Raw genomic sequence first — 16,433 nt, 5'->3', positions numbered from 1 at the left:
TTAATAGTTAAATACTGAATTTTTAAAACTGTATTATGGAAAATCCTGGACATACAAATAGTAATGAGAATAGAAAAGGGAACCCCACGTACCCTCACCTGGCTTCAACAATTATTCACAAATGGCCAAACCTACCTCTGCCCTGTATTATTTGGAGGCAAATCCCATTATTATAGCAAAATATTTAAACATTAAGTCAATCGTATTTGTATCCTATATATCCCTTACCTGTTTTGACATTTGCCATACACAGTCAATAAACTGGAGAAAAATAGGAGATCGGTCAGCATCGGCGTGGTTTTTATCACCATGACCTATCCTCTGAAATAAATTGATGAAGGTGATTTGTTTTAATTTATAGGTACAAAAATGAGACAGCGTATAACCCACAAAATGTGACAATACAACTCAGCAATGCGCTTTCCAAATGCCAAGTCTCTTAGAGAGTAAATAGTATATTTTTCCTTGGCAATATAGAAAATAATATAAGGTTTGGAAACAATGAAAATTAAGTATATATAAACTTATATAAAATACCAATACAAACTGACAAAGCATCATCGTATATGAGTGTTATAACTATTTCACTCGATTGGAATTCTGTCCAAGCCCCGGGCAGCTGCAGGCAGACTGGACCTGATTATCGTGCACAGTATCTTAACAGTTGCTAAGGGGCCAGTCCTAAAGATTCAAGGCTTGAAACCATACACAAAAGGGTGTGATTATTATAATTAAAAGTAAGTTCTTTCTCTCGTAAAAACAAGACAAAAGCCTCACCATTTATTCATTTACTAAACAATGATTCTTTGTACTTGAACATGTTATTCACGCTACTTATGAAACCTGGATGAAGGCTAAAGGGCTACACGGCAGCATTTCTGAGTATCATCGGGAGCTTGTGAAAAAAGCTTATTCAAAGGGTGTCTGGAAACAAGACCTGGAAATAGGAATTTGAATACATTCTCTTGATCTCAAAAATGTATATCAGAGAATAATAATGACAAAAGCCTTAACTAAAAGTCTAGCATTTCTATAAAACAGATTTGGCTCTAATAGCTAAAATATTCGTTGAAAAAGAACTGTCAGCCTATCTTCCTTCTTTTCCGCAATTTTGATTTAAACATTTCTATGCAGACTCTTTCTATTACTTTCAAGTGAAATTGTAAATAGTGCAGATGGATAAACAGGTCTCCTAAGGAGACTTTCACTAGCCCAAGGCATCACACGTTTTCAAACCTTTTTTCACGTTTTTTATGAACACTCCTTGGATTTTCTTTTTAAAAGCAAAGTTATGGTTGAACAACTAGTTTTTAAATCCCAAATAGCAGTGACCGGACGTTTTAATCATGAGCTTTATTGTTTACTTACAGATGCAAATTTATGTCCAAAACTTATCCATTCTTTTTGTACCAATATCTCAAATCCTTCGATGCTCCGATAGAAGCTGTCCAGCATCAGCATGGCCAGGGACGTCAGCTGGGCGGTCCTGTCCCATCCGTCACTGCAATGCACGAGCACCGAGCTCTTCCCTGAAGACACTTTGTCGGCTACTTGAATGGCCCCTGTCAAAACAAGCTGACAAAGAAACACATGCGAGTTGGTAAGGAGCTGCAAGGTAGTGCTTCCACCTGAAATGACAGGTTTTAACCCTAGAAAAAGGCCTGCTTTAAAATACTAGGAATGTCTGGAACAGAAATGTTTCTGTAAATGGAACACCAGGAGCTGCAGGGTCTGTTCTTCCTCTACAGAAACTGCATTCGAATGCGACTAGGTATTCAAAACGAAACCAAGCACAAAAAGCCAAACTGCGTTTCAAAGTGGTATTCGTGTACGTGATAGTCTTCCTTTGCTAGGGCTGTCATAACAAACTACCACAGACTGGGGGCTTACACAACAGACATTCCAGAACTGGGAGGCCGGAAGTCCAAGATCAAGCTATTGGCAGGGCCGTGCTCCTGCTGAAGGCTCTAGGGGAAAAACCTGTTCCAGGCCTGTCTCTTAGCTTCTGTTAGTTCCTTGGCTTGTGGCAGCATAATTTCAATCTTCTGATGGTGTTCTCGTGTACATGTGTCTCTGTGTCCAAATTTTCCCCTTTTACAAGGACACCAGTCTTATTGGATGAGAGGCCCATGCTACTCCAGTAGAACCTCATCCTAACGAACCACATCTGCAATGACTTGAGTTCCAAATAAGGTCATGCTCTGAGGTACTGGAAGTCAGGACTTCAACATGAATTTTGATCATGTTAGAAAAATCACTAGCCCAACAGGTGCATCCAGTCTAGACCTTAAGGTCTGATGCAATGGAAATCACCTTTTAGCATATACTTGACCCAGTTTCCTCTATTGACATATTATAATAGTATAGTTCTTTTGTCACAACTAATAAACCAATGTTGATACATTATTAAATTATTAATAAACTTATTTTTAATAAAGTCCATACTTTATTTAGATGTCCTTACTTTTTTTATCTAATGACCTTTTTGTAATCCAGGATACCACATTACATTTAATTGTCACAAGTATTATTTTTGCAATTCACTTTTGAGGATAAATTAAGAAAAAAATGAAAGATGGGCAAAATAAAAATAAAATTCCTATCGAGTTGGAAAATAAAATTTGACTAGAAAACAATCTGTCTGAATAATTCACCTATTTATTTTTTTAAATTTTATTGGGGAATATTGGGGAACAGTATGTTTTCCAGGGCCCATCAGCTCCAAGTCATTGTCCTTCAATCTAGTTGTGGAGGTGGTGCAGCTCAGCTCCAAGTCCAGTCGCCGTTTTCAATCTTAGTTGCAGGGGGAGCAATCTACCATCCCATGCGCTCCAACCATCTGAGCTATCCAGCCACCCAGTAATTCACCTATTTAAAGTAGGCTTTCTGTTTGTTTGCTTGTTTATAGAACCAAATAGCAGCTACTAAAAGTGTTAGTTCCCTCAGATAGCTTCAAGTACTTTTACTTTTAAAAGAATGGAGGTTTTTGATGCCTTTATCAAGATGAAGGTCTGAATATAGTAAAAACATAATTTAGTCTTTAAAATAAGTCAATTGGAGATTCATTTTAATAAAAACAATCTCTCACTAGAGGGTCATACCCAGTAGTAGTTAGACAATAAACTGACTTTTGAAATAAACCTGCGTGAAAGATTTAACTACTTACTATTGACCAGATGGAAAGTGACATCTCTATAAACTGTAAAAATATTCTGGAGATGATGCTGTGAAGTCTTTAATTTAGGTAAGGAAATTATAAGGAAATACAAAACTGTCACATGCAGAACCCTGTACTACAAATGTTTCATCTCTCATTGTTCAATTTCTTTTAATTTAAAGATTAAAAAAATTCCTGTTTCACTAAACAATTACTGTTTTTTAAAAAAATATACTTGCCTTGATATGTTCTAACCAATGAGTTGACTCCAAACTGGACAACCAATGAGATTCTTCCACATTAGGATAAACAATGTCTTTGACTTTTTTTAAAGATTCCCGCATAACATGAATGTTATGAATGTCTAAGAACAAAAGCTCGGTGTTGTGATATGCATCGTCACTTTCATATCCTCCTCCCGTTGCCTAAGAAACAACAAGATACACACACAATCAGTCGGGTTTTGTATTTCATCAGTAAGTTACACAAATACTTGAAAAGTTATTAGTACTCCAAATCTTAATCCCAAACCTTGCAATTCAGATACAATGATTGAGGGGACTTGACTTCCTAGTTAGCACTAAGCCTCAACAACATGAGTCACACTTTGAGCTAGAAAAAGAATGGCAGGCTGGCAATTTCCTGGGGATGTGTATTTGCGAGAAAACAATCATTTTCAAAATGTTCTATAATGACTAGCTTTTTTTCCGGATCTGGAAAGGCAAGAGTGGGTTCTGAATGGTCCTCATCCTCCATTAGTTTTGTTAGACTACTTTGCAGGGGGAGGCACTGGCATTGTAATAACACTCACATGAGATCCAATGGGCTAGAGAAAAACAACAGGCTTTGGAGTCAGACAAACCCAGATTGATAGCTCAGCTTCAGCCCCTCTTTGCTGTGTGATCTGGGGAAAGGCACCGAACCTCTCTGAGCCTCAACGTCTTTTCCCATAGAATAGGGGATAATACCACCTAGGTCTCCCAGAATTAAAAGAAGCCATATGAGTACTCTATTACAGCTAACGCCAGCCACCATTTAATGAGCCCCTATGATGTCCCAGGTACTGTGATTCTTGCTTTATATAATTCTATTTACTCTTATAGCAATGCTACAAGAGAGACAGTGCCATCCCCATTTTGCAAATCAGAAGAGATGCTATTTAACTACCTCCAAAGTCACACAGTTAATCAGTAGAATTTAAGTCATCCAACTTCAACACCCGAACTTTTCCTAGTGTATCATGACTGTCTGCCTGCTATACAAACGCCGAGAACAGAGCACTGCACATAGTGGGCCCTTAAAGAACAAAAGGTTTCAAGAGGAGACAACATAGCTGCCGCCTACCGCAGCACCTACAAGGCAGCCATTGGCTCACCTTCAGGGCATGGTGAAGAGGCCTGCTTACCACGTAGCCAAGAAGAAATGCTACGATTCTGTTTAGGAACCTGGCTGCATGCTCCTCAATGTTTTAAAATGCCACGGAACATGTGGCCTCTGGCTCTTTAAGAAAAAAATTAAATAATTCAGAGGATTTGCGAAGAAAGCGATGTTCTGTAAGCTGAAATGAAAGAATGCTAACGAACATCGTAAAAACATATGAATATGTGAACTCACCAGAAAGGTAAACATATCATCAAAACAACACTATACTGACTTCAGAATGCCTGTGGGAAAAGGACAGGGAAACGTGCCTGGAACTGAAGAGCAAAGGGGCAAGCCCCAGACAGATGTGGCCTCACTACATTACATCCCTTTCCTTCTTCTTCCTAACAAAAGAAGGAATACAAACTTGAAGGGCCAGTACATCCTAGGATTTTTCCGGGATTAGTCACAGAGACGGTCTCTTGCAGGAGAAATAAGGCTGCCATTTGAACTTCAAACCTGGAGACCTATGTACAAGCCAGAGGCCTTGGTCACCACAGGCTCTAAGTGAGAAAATATATTTTATTGAGACAGAAATATATTTTTCAAGCTTGCTACAAATAGCATCAGTGGTAAGCAGACAACAGTCATTTTGTTGTTTTTAAAGAGTGATTAATTAGCTAATGAGTAAACAGACAGATGGGTCATCTTCCCCTCCTCTTGGTTATCCACGCCTCAGCGAATGACACCTGGCAGCTCTGAACAGAGGTCACGACAGAAGTGTTCCTAGTCACCTGGCTGTCCCTTTTGTAAACTGTAGGCACAGGGCCTGGGAGGAAAGAGAGAGCCTAAGTTTTGTGAGATCTACACGCCTATAATGTGACGACACATGTCACCCCGCCATACACGGACGACCTGATTCTCTTCACATGTAGCTTTTAAATAGTTAGTGATTTTCAAAGAGATTCTCAACGCCAGAGTTTCTTTCATAAGTAACTGAAAATGATATGTGAAAAAATAAAAGCAAAAACATACTAATTACTCATTGCCAAAATTCCTGACAAAAACAGACATTAATACAGTTGCACTTTAATTCATCACAGTGTACTGCGGCAAAATTAAAGCAGCTTGATGCTGGATCTTATCCACCCCTGGGTTTTGTTTTTTAAATGTAAAATGGTGTGGTGTTGCTTGTTACATGGAGGGTTGTAAATTTTTTAAATATCCAGAAGGGAGGAACAATTAGGTCCAAAGAGAACAGAAGTCAGGAGGGTAAAATCAATTAGTCAAGCATAGATTGAGTTCTCAAAAGTGCAAATTCTCCATCTCTGGGTAGTTTTGAAGTCTTCTTTTCAATTTTCTTCTCTTCAACAAAAAAGAACAACCCAGATTGCCCGGTACAACAATATAAAGGTCCAAGGGCCTGTTGCTATGGATATAGATGACTAGGAGAGAGATGCAGCTGGGGGCGGAGAACCTGAGTGTGCTTTTTAAAGAATGATGCAGAGATCTTGAAAGCCTTGTTTTTCTTCCTTAATTTTTTCCTTCCCTTCATTCCTAAGAGTACTAGAAACACGCATATTTCCTGAGTGTTAAAAGGCATTCATGAATTCTACTGCTATAAACAATGAGATTTAGAGTTAATATGAGGTGTACATTTTATATATTTTAGTATTTCAAAATATTCTTTCTAAATACTGCATTTTCATGTTATATCTATTTCAGGCTAAATGTATACATGGAAATATTGCATGTTATACGTGTATTCAAGTCTGAATTCTATATGAAAGATATCAGGAAAAGAAATATCTAAAGTTAAGGATAATCCAAGAAGACATTCATATATAGATTTAATTTCCTAAATGTTTTACTTATAATTCCTAATTACTTATTGATTTCACTTCCTGATTGCTTTACATATCATTTTAAGATCACTTTCATTCCCTAAACACAAACCACCTATAGTAACAAACAGCTGATCCAGGAGTACACAACAGGCAGAGGGGTCCCCCAGGAGTCAGTGCATAAGACGCACAACCTTGTGAGTGGAGTGCCCACCCCCACATGCCATCTGACACACATGTGCGTGCAGACAGACGCCACAGGCCCCACTTAGAAAGCTGCTGCGTCTGTCTGAGCTGCTCAAGGACTTGTTGTGCTTTCAGGTTCTTGCCTTGTGCTCTGAATAATTGAAGAAGCCAGATAAATGACCTCGGGATAAGCAAAGTATTCAAGATGATGAAATCGAAGTCTACAGCTGATGAGAAACAAGAAATCTGAAAGGCGGAATGTGGATGAGCAACTCCGGCCGGCTCACTGCAGCTCCTGTGATAGCGGGCAGTAATGTGAGAAGGAAAACAACAAGACACGAAGGAGAACTCGAATGGAAACAGCACAGCATGACCTGGGGCCATTCAGTGTAGGGGCAAATGGCCTTACACCTTGCAGCAGACTCCGAACAGTTCCCGAAGGTTACAGTATGCTGTCACTGAAGTTCACAATGACAACCCCAGTCAACTTCAGGGACACTTGACATTTTCTGCTTAAGAAGGCCAAGAAGACAACTGACACAGATTTCTTGGAAAAGAATAATATTGTGTGTGTGTGTTTGTGTGTGTCTGTGAGTATAAAATTCACATACACAGATCTATTTATTTCTTGAATCACATAAATGAGAATACACATTGATGAGCATAGTGAAGAAACTGTTTTGATAAAGTTCAAATTTAGGATTTTAACAAGTCACCTTCCCACAACTCCTCACAGATGCCTCCGTAATATAGACATTGAAATTGACCATCAACAGCCTAAAGAGCTCCAAAGAGATTCTGACTTTTGCCTGAGATGCTGCCCCAAACCCTAGTTCATTACAGTTCTAGACTTGCCTAATTTACCTAATGATTACCTTCATTTGATTTTAATGTATTCAACTTTTAAGATACATTTTGTGATTAAAACCACTTTCTGCCTCAGTGAACTAGTTCTCTTATTTAAACTAAGTTTACCGATTAATTTAAACCCACATGTTGACATGGCGCGGCAAAGCATTCATGTGAAAAGAAACACCACACGCTGTATGTAAGGTTACGTTTCTATCATATCATTAAATCTACTCACCTTGTTGGCCACTGCATTTACATTGGGTCGTGCATCATAGATCGTGAGTTTAGAAATTTGTCTATTAGTCTCTCTGATGACGTCGAGATATTTCTCATCATCTTTATTTCGTTTACCACTCATACCGACAAGAGGCTGGCTGCAACGCACAATGACTGTCTTGTTTTCTGGATGAATCCATGACAGCACCTATAGTTAGTTCAGAAATTTTAAGCTATCAAGAAAAAGACAAATCTCAAAACAATGAAAACTATAAAAAAATAAAGCACTAACAATCATGATGAGGTGATTCTGCTTTTGCTGAAATGGAATACTTATTCACCATGATTTTACTGCGTGTGCCCAGAAACACACATTTAACAATGATGGCTATTCAGAGATAATGAGAATAACCAACTGCTTTACTAGTCTTAATTAGCACCATAGCTAATAGAAGTGAAATGCCTACCTAAAAATACTTACATCATGTAAAGGAAAAAGAAAGCTTCTGAGATTATTTCACCTCTGTAACTTGCACTAGATTTACCATCACAAAGAAACAGCTTTAGCAAAAAGTGACAGATAAAGGAAATCACCTCTGATACAACATGTTTCTACAATACCAACTCACATCTGCAGGTCCTTTCCCCCAACATTTTCAATTCTAGAATCTAACACAGGGGGTGATAACCCAAGGGAAGCAAAAAGATGTCAGGACAGCCAAAAGGGCTGCCAGAGTCTCCACAATGTGGTGTGGATACCCAACTCCTCGGAGAGCTCTTCGTGCCTTTACTAGTGCTCAGTCTTCTCTAATTTAATACACACGCCTAGCACATTTTATACCTGGTTTCCCAGCTCATAGCACAGGAGAAAAATACCTATAAAAGGCAGCTAATAATGTAATCACCAAAAGCTATAGAAGTGTCCACTTCAAATGGGTGAATTGTTTGATATATAACTCAATAAATTTGTTTTTAAAAAGGGAACTGGGAGGTGAGCGTGTTGAGTAGCAGTGTGGGGTCTGGCGGGGAGGCACATTTCTGCCGTGGCTCTAACTGTGCACTGAGCCCACAGCCTCTGTTGCCTCCTGCTCCTCCCTCATCGAATGTGGCATAAGGTTACCCCATGGTGCCGCTGGGAGGATGAAGGAAGAATGAATGCAGGTAAAGTACCCAGTGCCGTGGAGGGCGCTGGCTCGAGTTATCTGCTAGAGGCAGGCCGGGCGGCCAGTCAAGTCAGATACAAAAAACTATGAAAAGCAGACATAGGAATTCAAGAAGCATAATGGTTTGAGCTCACTTACTACAGGGCCAAACATGCTGTTGTCTTTGAAGTCACCACCTCCACAATGGCAAATGAAAACCACTGATGTTTCTAAAAACTGATGTGCGTGAAGATGACAATGGGTTGGTGAGAAAGATTCTGTGACAATATGAATACTCATTCACTGAGTCTTTGTGCCATGCCAGAGACCAGTTAAAAAACACCACTGTGGCCCCTAAGAGTCCAAAGGCGCAGAACTGGGAAGCCTTGGGAAAAGCACTGGCCCTTCGTCAGCTTCCTTTTTCTCCACCTACTTCCTATAGGCTTTGCTTCGAGAGAGATAAAAGACATGAGACCACTTTTATGTATGTACATGTATGAATTTGAATTTTTTCAGGTTTACTGAGATATAATTTACATATAACAATGTATAAGTTTAAGGTGTCCAGCTTGGTGATGTGATGTGAGATCACTTTTAAAAGAGCAAATCACTGCACATACAAGAGACTTATTATTTGATAAAGACCCTCATCAAATTTTAAATTTAAATGTGGTCATATGCAAGAAACTGCCCCGTGCCACCAATTCCCTCCTTTCTTCCACCCCTCCTGTGCCTGGGAGATTCAAGACTGGAATTACCATACCTTGTGAAGAAACGCTACTCTTATGAGTTGTGTCACCTCTTACTTTCTTTTTCTTTTGGAATCTCTACCTTTTAAAAAGGATGCTGGCTGTACAGCTGACCAGGTACAAATAATGCTAATTTCATAATATCAACTACTATGAGTGCTTTTAAAGTATATGGTATCATACCAGGTTATTCTTATTAAAGTTACCATTTAGAAGCCATAAATAATTAAGGATGTGCACAAAGATTTAGCCGCCAAAAGACGTTTATCACAGCATTGTTTGTAATAGCAAAAGATTGAAAAGAACCTCGATGTCTCACAATAGAAAACTGATCAAATACATTATGGTATGTCTACGTACTGGCAAGTGTGGAAAGTTATTTCCAAGATAATGCTAGGTACAAAAAGCAGATCGGACACAAATTACAGAATAATTTAATTTTTTCTAATAAAATACGTATTTTTTTCTAATACAAATATGTATACATAGAAGGAAGTCTCGAAGGACATATAACAACATGTCAACTGGTTCTCACAAGGTGGCAGACCCCTTTCTGCTTAACAGTATTTCCTAAAATGTCTAAAATAAATATGTATTACTTATATGTTAAAGACTTCCATGACATTAGGACAAACCTGTTTGAGAACAAAGGAATATGTATCTATCAATGGGAACATTAATGCATGTGGACTACTTCACTATTCAGTGATATTTTGTGTTTGTTTCTTCTTTACATACAAAATAAGATTGCTTTCTCACCAATTCTTTTTGTACGTTTATATGGACTTTACAAAACCCTAAATATCAAATATTAATAATTTTACATTAAAATCAAATACATTTTCTGGGTTATAGTCAAGAGTCAGGTGGGCAGAAGGTATACTGAAAAAAAGCACATTATCCACTATTAGATATTATTAAGCATCATAATCTATAAAGATACAGAGGTGACAGACAGCTTAGCCTCAGCTTTGTTAGGAAAAATAAATGCAAATTGGCGGCCACCACAAAGTAAGAAGGATCAATAAAATGGCTACATAAGTAAAAAGTTATGCATTCAATTTGCTCTACAGTGAGTGGGCTCTCATTCACTCAGAATAGTGGGAACTGCTGGATCAAGATGGCAGCCTAAGCATAGCTGACTGGGCATGGTTATTTCATTTCCTCTCCTGCCCAAATCCCATGAAATAAATACACACACACACACACACACACACACACACACACACACACGACCCTTTGACACAGTCGATGTTCAATAAACATTAACTGAATGAAGGGGTGAACAAAATCGATCCATGCTACCCTAATCCAGTTCTCCTGTGGGCAAGGCATGTGTTAGCAAGACAGCTGGCTAGGGCAGAAGTGGAGTCTGTGTCTATGGCACAGAAAAGTATGTCCAAAAAGAGCACGGGAATGAACTTGTAACTCTAGCTTCATTGGCACTGTGTTTTAACAAAATGAGCTGAGGAACACACTTTCAGGTATAATATATATCATGAAGATATGAATGGACACTCACAGTTAGTGAAGCAAGCGAATTTTACAAGTTACAATTCATCTTATGTTGACAGTATACAAAAAGTTTCACACAAATATCCTTTTAAGGACAAAAATATCTAGACTTGGAAGTTAAAGGCAAGGTGACATTAAATCTTAATTTGTTCAACCCTTGTTTATAAACCAAAACAGAGTACTTATTATGACATGCCCTGATATTAAAAAGGGGGAAATTCTTTAAACTTTTCATCAATAAAATTTATGTACAGACTGGACAGTATAACTTGAACATAAATATTTAAGAAGCCAAGAGAACTCTGTGACTACTACTACTAGGTCCAATGATATCGTTAAGTATACTGTCTGCAATAATCTGCCCTTGACTCCCATATGCTAATGGTATTAAGGCAGCTTGCAAATGTGCCGAGGGTAAGCCCATCCTAATAAAGGTGAGTATGTACACAAGCCTGTACGTATGCGTTTTATAATATAAGGTAGTACCTTGTTTCCAGCATGACTCAGCAGATATTTATCAAGAGCCTATCAGATGTCTGGTATTGTGCTACAAAGAGAAATACCACAAAGACCCCATCCTACCTGCTTTCATTCCACCTAGCATTTGGTTTACATATGACAGCATTACTTGGACTTTCTTTTGTATAAGAATTACTTGTGTTCATTCTCCATCTTTGATTGTGAGCTCTGGGAAGGAAGGTGCTCTCTTTCATCTTTTCCCATTTGGCATGGTGCTTTGCACTCAGAGGCACTTAATAATTATTTGTTGGACTGAAATCCAAGAGTGTTTCCCTGAATTACTTGACTACCGTTCTTATGGAATAAAAGGCACTCTTTGAGAAAAACATTAATTGCCGTACTCACTGGAATTCGATTTCGGGATCTGAAAGTTGCAACTCTCTTGAGATCTTCATCTGTGGCACGAAATGGAACCACCAAGAGAGCAGGGTAAGTGTCACATAGTCCATAGCACTTATTAATAAAAGTTATTCTCCAGTGGTGATTGGGCAAGCCCTGCAGGAAGAAAAGTCAGTCCAAGTCAGTACTGTACAATGTCATCTCTGCATTTGGCCTTGGACCTCCTTTCTTCTTTCTAGCAGAATCTACACATGCCTCTCTGACCATGGTGTAGTGATGGTCTACCGATTTATAATAAGGGAACCAAATCAATAATCCAGACAATGTAAGAACACAAGAAAAAACACTGGCAGTTTCCATAACTCTAAACTATCACTGGGAAATACAGATTCTCTTGAATTTGAGATGTCCCTTTATTTCATGTCAAACTATTCTTTACTACTGGTACAACGAAGATCAACCCAAGTTCATCCCCCATCCATGCACCTGCCCTCCCTAGAGAAAAGTACATCCCGTCATCTTAATCTGTGTCTAATTGAGGGTAGAAAAGCGATCAGGCAACTCCCTCTCCCTACTCAAAACAGAGTGAATGCTTCAGTCTGCTCCAAAGTAGAAAGAGGCTAAGTGTGTGAAGAAAGTCACAGAGGGCAAGTAAAGGAAAACCCCTCTGGGGAGGCTCATTTCGCCACCTCCTAAGAGGTTTTTTGTTTTGTTTTTTTCCAATCAAGTTGTTTGGGATCGATGATCGTCCTTCAGGTTGTGTGAGAAATCCAGTCACTTGCGGTCTAAGCAGTGTGCTAATATGACAGGGACACAATGAAGACACCTCCCATCCTATCATCTACCCACAAAATTGTATCTAGTGTGGACAAGAGCCAGACGTGGTGGAATATTCTCTCCCCATACTCACAAATACATATACAAAAGTGAGCTTTGTGGGTGCTAGTTTTGGGGACAGACATTGTAGCTTTTCTTTAGGTCTAGCCCTATAAGCCACGGACCAAACAGATGAGTCTGATGCTGAACCCAGTTAGAGAGCTGTAGTCCCCTCAGAAAGTTGTAAGAAAAAACGATGGAAATATAATGACAGTCCAGAACAAAACACCTTCAACAGTTCAGAGATGCATGCAATCTTAAAAACAGGAACTGTTTTGTTTCAAGCTAGAAGCTTTGACTGAAAAACTAAGTCTCAATATTGTCAATAACACTCTAAAAATAAGGTATACATATTTTAATACATAATGCTGCCGAGATCTCCAAAACATGCAATACATTTCAATGGTCCTTCATCTGCCTCAATCACTGACCCAAAACAAAGGGCATTAAAGTGACAGGTATACAAAGCTTTTGAGAACAACAGTCTAAAGCTGATTTCTAGAAGCAATAGGACATACTACCTCACACATGTGCTCTAGAGATAAACTCCCACCGCCCCATTCCTGAGCATCAAATCTGCTTATGAATACACACACCACTCATCAAGACTGAAAACAGAAATCAACCAAGGTGTTTAGTAGTGGAGGTGGTGGCTAGAAGGTTCTTCTCAAGTCTAGGGGTCTGCGATTTTACTTTATTTTATAGTTACTGCCTTTTCATATAACGCAATTGGGCCTGATTTGATTCTCAAAGCTCATTCAACAAAATTTCCCAATTATTTTAAGAGTTTTGCAGAATGATAATTATGAAAAATCCCACCATAAAACTCCTAGCTGTCCTATAGATTTGGTTATACCAGCGGTCAAATTGTGACTCTTGTTACATAACACGCACAGGGGCTTTTTCACAAACATGCCACAAGAGACCTTTATCCCTGAACAGGAACATTATTCCAAGACTCATACCTTTATTACAGCAAATAAACACGCATGTAGGTGATAGCTTACATAAGAGAGCAGTAAAGGCAATTCTAATATACATTCATCAAAGCTTTCTTGGAAAAGACATTATCACAGGAAAACAGTTCTAATTCAATTGAATCTGCAAACGGGAATGCACATAATTGAAATCTAACGGCCAGTTGAGTTAAGCTCCCAGATATATAAATATTTAGCAACATCGATTCCTAAATAGGAAGCTAAACAAGTCTGATTTTTCTAGACTCCAACTATTTGTTTCATTTCATGAACATATAGCTACCGTTCTTCATGTAAGGGAAGGAAATAGAACTTAGCCAGCCAGTTTCCAATGCAGCTTGAATATGGCTTAGAATAACTGATAGAATAAGCTATATTATATTACTGCCATTAAAAACATATTTAGCAAGGATGTTATTGATTCTCAAAGTGTATGACTGATGACATATTGTCACCATGTATGTTTCAGATTCACCACATGCCACAGTACCTACTGGCTTACCTGTCTTCTGTATTCTTCAACTGGATTATACACCATCCATCCATTCACGTTAAACTTTTCTTCATTTAAAAATGCAAATATTGGCTAGACAAGGCAAAAGAACAGAATTTAAAGTTCAGTGTGAAGAAACAAATAGTGTACTAATACTACATCATTTGATTTTTCACCAGATTTGAAATCACAACCAAATCTGAGACTTTTAACAAAGAAATAACTGAAAAAATTTAGACTAGATTTATGCTACCTTCTATCTTCAGTAATTACTTTGGAGACCTCAATTTTCTATGGCTACAAACATTTCTTTTAAGTTTTCTAAAAATGATGTTCCACGAAAATCAGATTTCCGGGCCAAAAAATACCTATCAATTTTAAATAGTATTAGTAATCGATCAGGTAAAAGACACTAAAAAAAGAAAAAGGACACTTAGGAACGATTATTAAACAGTGCGACTGTCTCAAAAGGGAACAATGACATGTTAATTGAAAAAGAAAGACAGGACATTAGGGCAATCTTAATGAACTGTTCTTGTGAGTTCTGCATCAATGCCCTGATGTCTGAAATGACAGGATTCAGACCTCTCATCTCTTCTATCTCTGCTCACCCTCGAGGAGGCCATACTGATGAATTTCATGGCTTCAAATACCATCCACACCCTAGTGACTCCTAAATATCTATTGCCCTCCAGCCCCGACTCTGATCCCCAGGCTCGGCTATCCCAGCGCCCACTCCACTACCCCAGACTGCCTAAGAGGCGCCTTGAGGACTTTGGGTTAACACATGCAAAGCCAAACCTTTGACTCCCCCCTACCCAATCCTCCCACAGCCTCCCCATTGCAGCAGATGACAGCCCCGTCCTTCTAGTTGATTGAGCAAAAAACCTTGGCATTAGCCACATCAGCTCACTGCTACCACCCTGGTCTCAGCCTCTACCATCGTCCACTTGGATCATTATAATAACCTCCTAACTGCTCGCCTGCTTTCATCTTTACCTCTAAAGTCACAGTAACAGTTAGCTTTCCATCTTGCTTGGATTAAAAGTGGAATTCCTTCCAATGACCTATGTGGCTGTCCACCATCTGGCCACATCCTCTGCTGCATGTGTGTTCTCGCCCTTGCTCACTCTACTCTAAGCCACACTGGCCTTCAGTGCTGCTCCCCAAAAGCATGAAGCAAATACCAACCTCTGGGCCCTTGCACCTGCTGTTCCAACTGTCTGAAATCCTTTTCCCGCTACTTTTTTCACAACTCTGCTCAAATGTAATCTTAATCAATGAGACTTTCTCTGACATCCTGTGGAAAAAACAACATGCTACTCCCACAACTACACCCCTTATTCTCCTTCCCATGTTATTTCCCCCTATGACGTATGACCATTTGACATAGATTTACTTGTTTATTTCTTTACTGATGGACCTCCACTGTTCCCTCCCCTAGAACATGGGCTCCACAAAAGCAGACACTTTTGTTCATATCCTGTACCCCCAGTCACTGGGACAGTGTCTGGCGCATAGTAGGCAGGATATGCACTTGGCAACCAAGTGAAAATGGGAAGCCTTATATAGCCCCTGCACAACCACTTTCCCTGGGGGGTGCCATGTCTGGGCACTTTTCCTCTAGGTATCTTCCTTCCATCCATTTTCCTCTGTTATCAGCTCACCACTTTGAATGCCAGCGTCCCCTCCTCTATATTACAGATGATTTCTGGAAACGCATCTCTTAGCATCAACAGTTTTGTTATTTAAGTGGCAAGAGGGTTAGGGTGAAGACTGATCAAGAACATGCTCTCCAGACTGTCTTCCTGAACTCTTTGAAGCCCGTGGCACCCTCAGCAGGTCTGAACTCGGGCAGTGCTGGGCCTAAGTGCTGTGTATTCTACGAGGGGCAGCATACTGAGCACACATTAGTCATGACGCTGACCTAGCTAACCAATTCACTGAGGCTGTTAGCCTTACATTGAATTCAGAGCAATACTGGGGAAAACAAGGGATTTCTGTTGACTGAAGTATAACTCAAAGGCAGAGGGGCTTTTGGAGAAAACAGCACTAAAGTGTATGAACTTGTTTATCCATAAACAGAATGTATAGAACATATCTAAGCATCATCTTAGTGACATCTGAGCACCAGATACTACACTGGCCAGTACGTGGCACAAGTAAATACTGAATCTTGCTGAATGGTATGCTGTTCACATACTTG

At 39.2% G+C, this 16,433-nt stretch overlaps 1 protein-coding gene across 10 annotated transcripts in view; it reads right to left on the bottom strand.

Moving 5' to 3' along the window:
• MTM1 (myotubularin 1) overlaps positions 1-16,433 on the bottom strand; it is a 95,524-nt gene that overhangs the window by 13,897 nt on the left and 65,194 nt on the right. For all 10 annotated transcript variants that reach the window (XM_074323264.1, XM_074323269.1, XM_074323273.1 and 7 more), the window contains 6 exons: positions 14,237-14,320; positions 11,888-12,037; positions 7,637-7,825; positions 3,397-3,582; positions 1,369-1,575; positions 229-321 (listed from right to left, as the gene is read on the bottom strand). In XM_074323264.1, coding sequence (XP_074179365.1) covers positions 229-321; positions 1,369-1,575; positions 3,397-3,582; positions 7,637-7,825; positions 11,888-12,037; positions 14,237-14,320 — 909 coding nt within the window. The remainder of the gene's footprint in view (positions 1-228; positions 322-1,368; positions 1,576-3,396; positions 3,583-7,636; positions 7,826-11,887; positions 12,038-14,236; positions 14,321-16,433) is intronic.

This window comes from Rhinolophus sinicus, chromosome X, assembly GCF_036562045.2.
Source record: "Rhinolophus sinicus isolate RSC01 chromosome X, ASM3656204v1, whole genome shotgun sequence".
Classification (NCBI taxonomy): Eukaryota; Metazoa; Chordata; class Mammalia; order Chiroptera; family Rhinolophidae; genus Rhinolophus; species Rhinolophus sinicus.
This window is presented reverse-complemented; position numbering and strand designations above follow the sequence as displayed.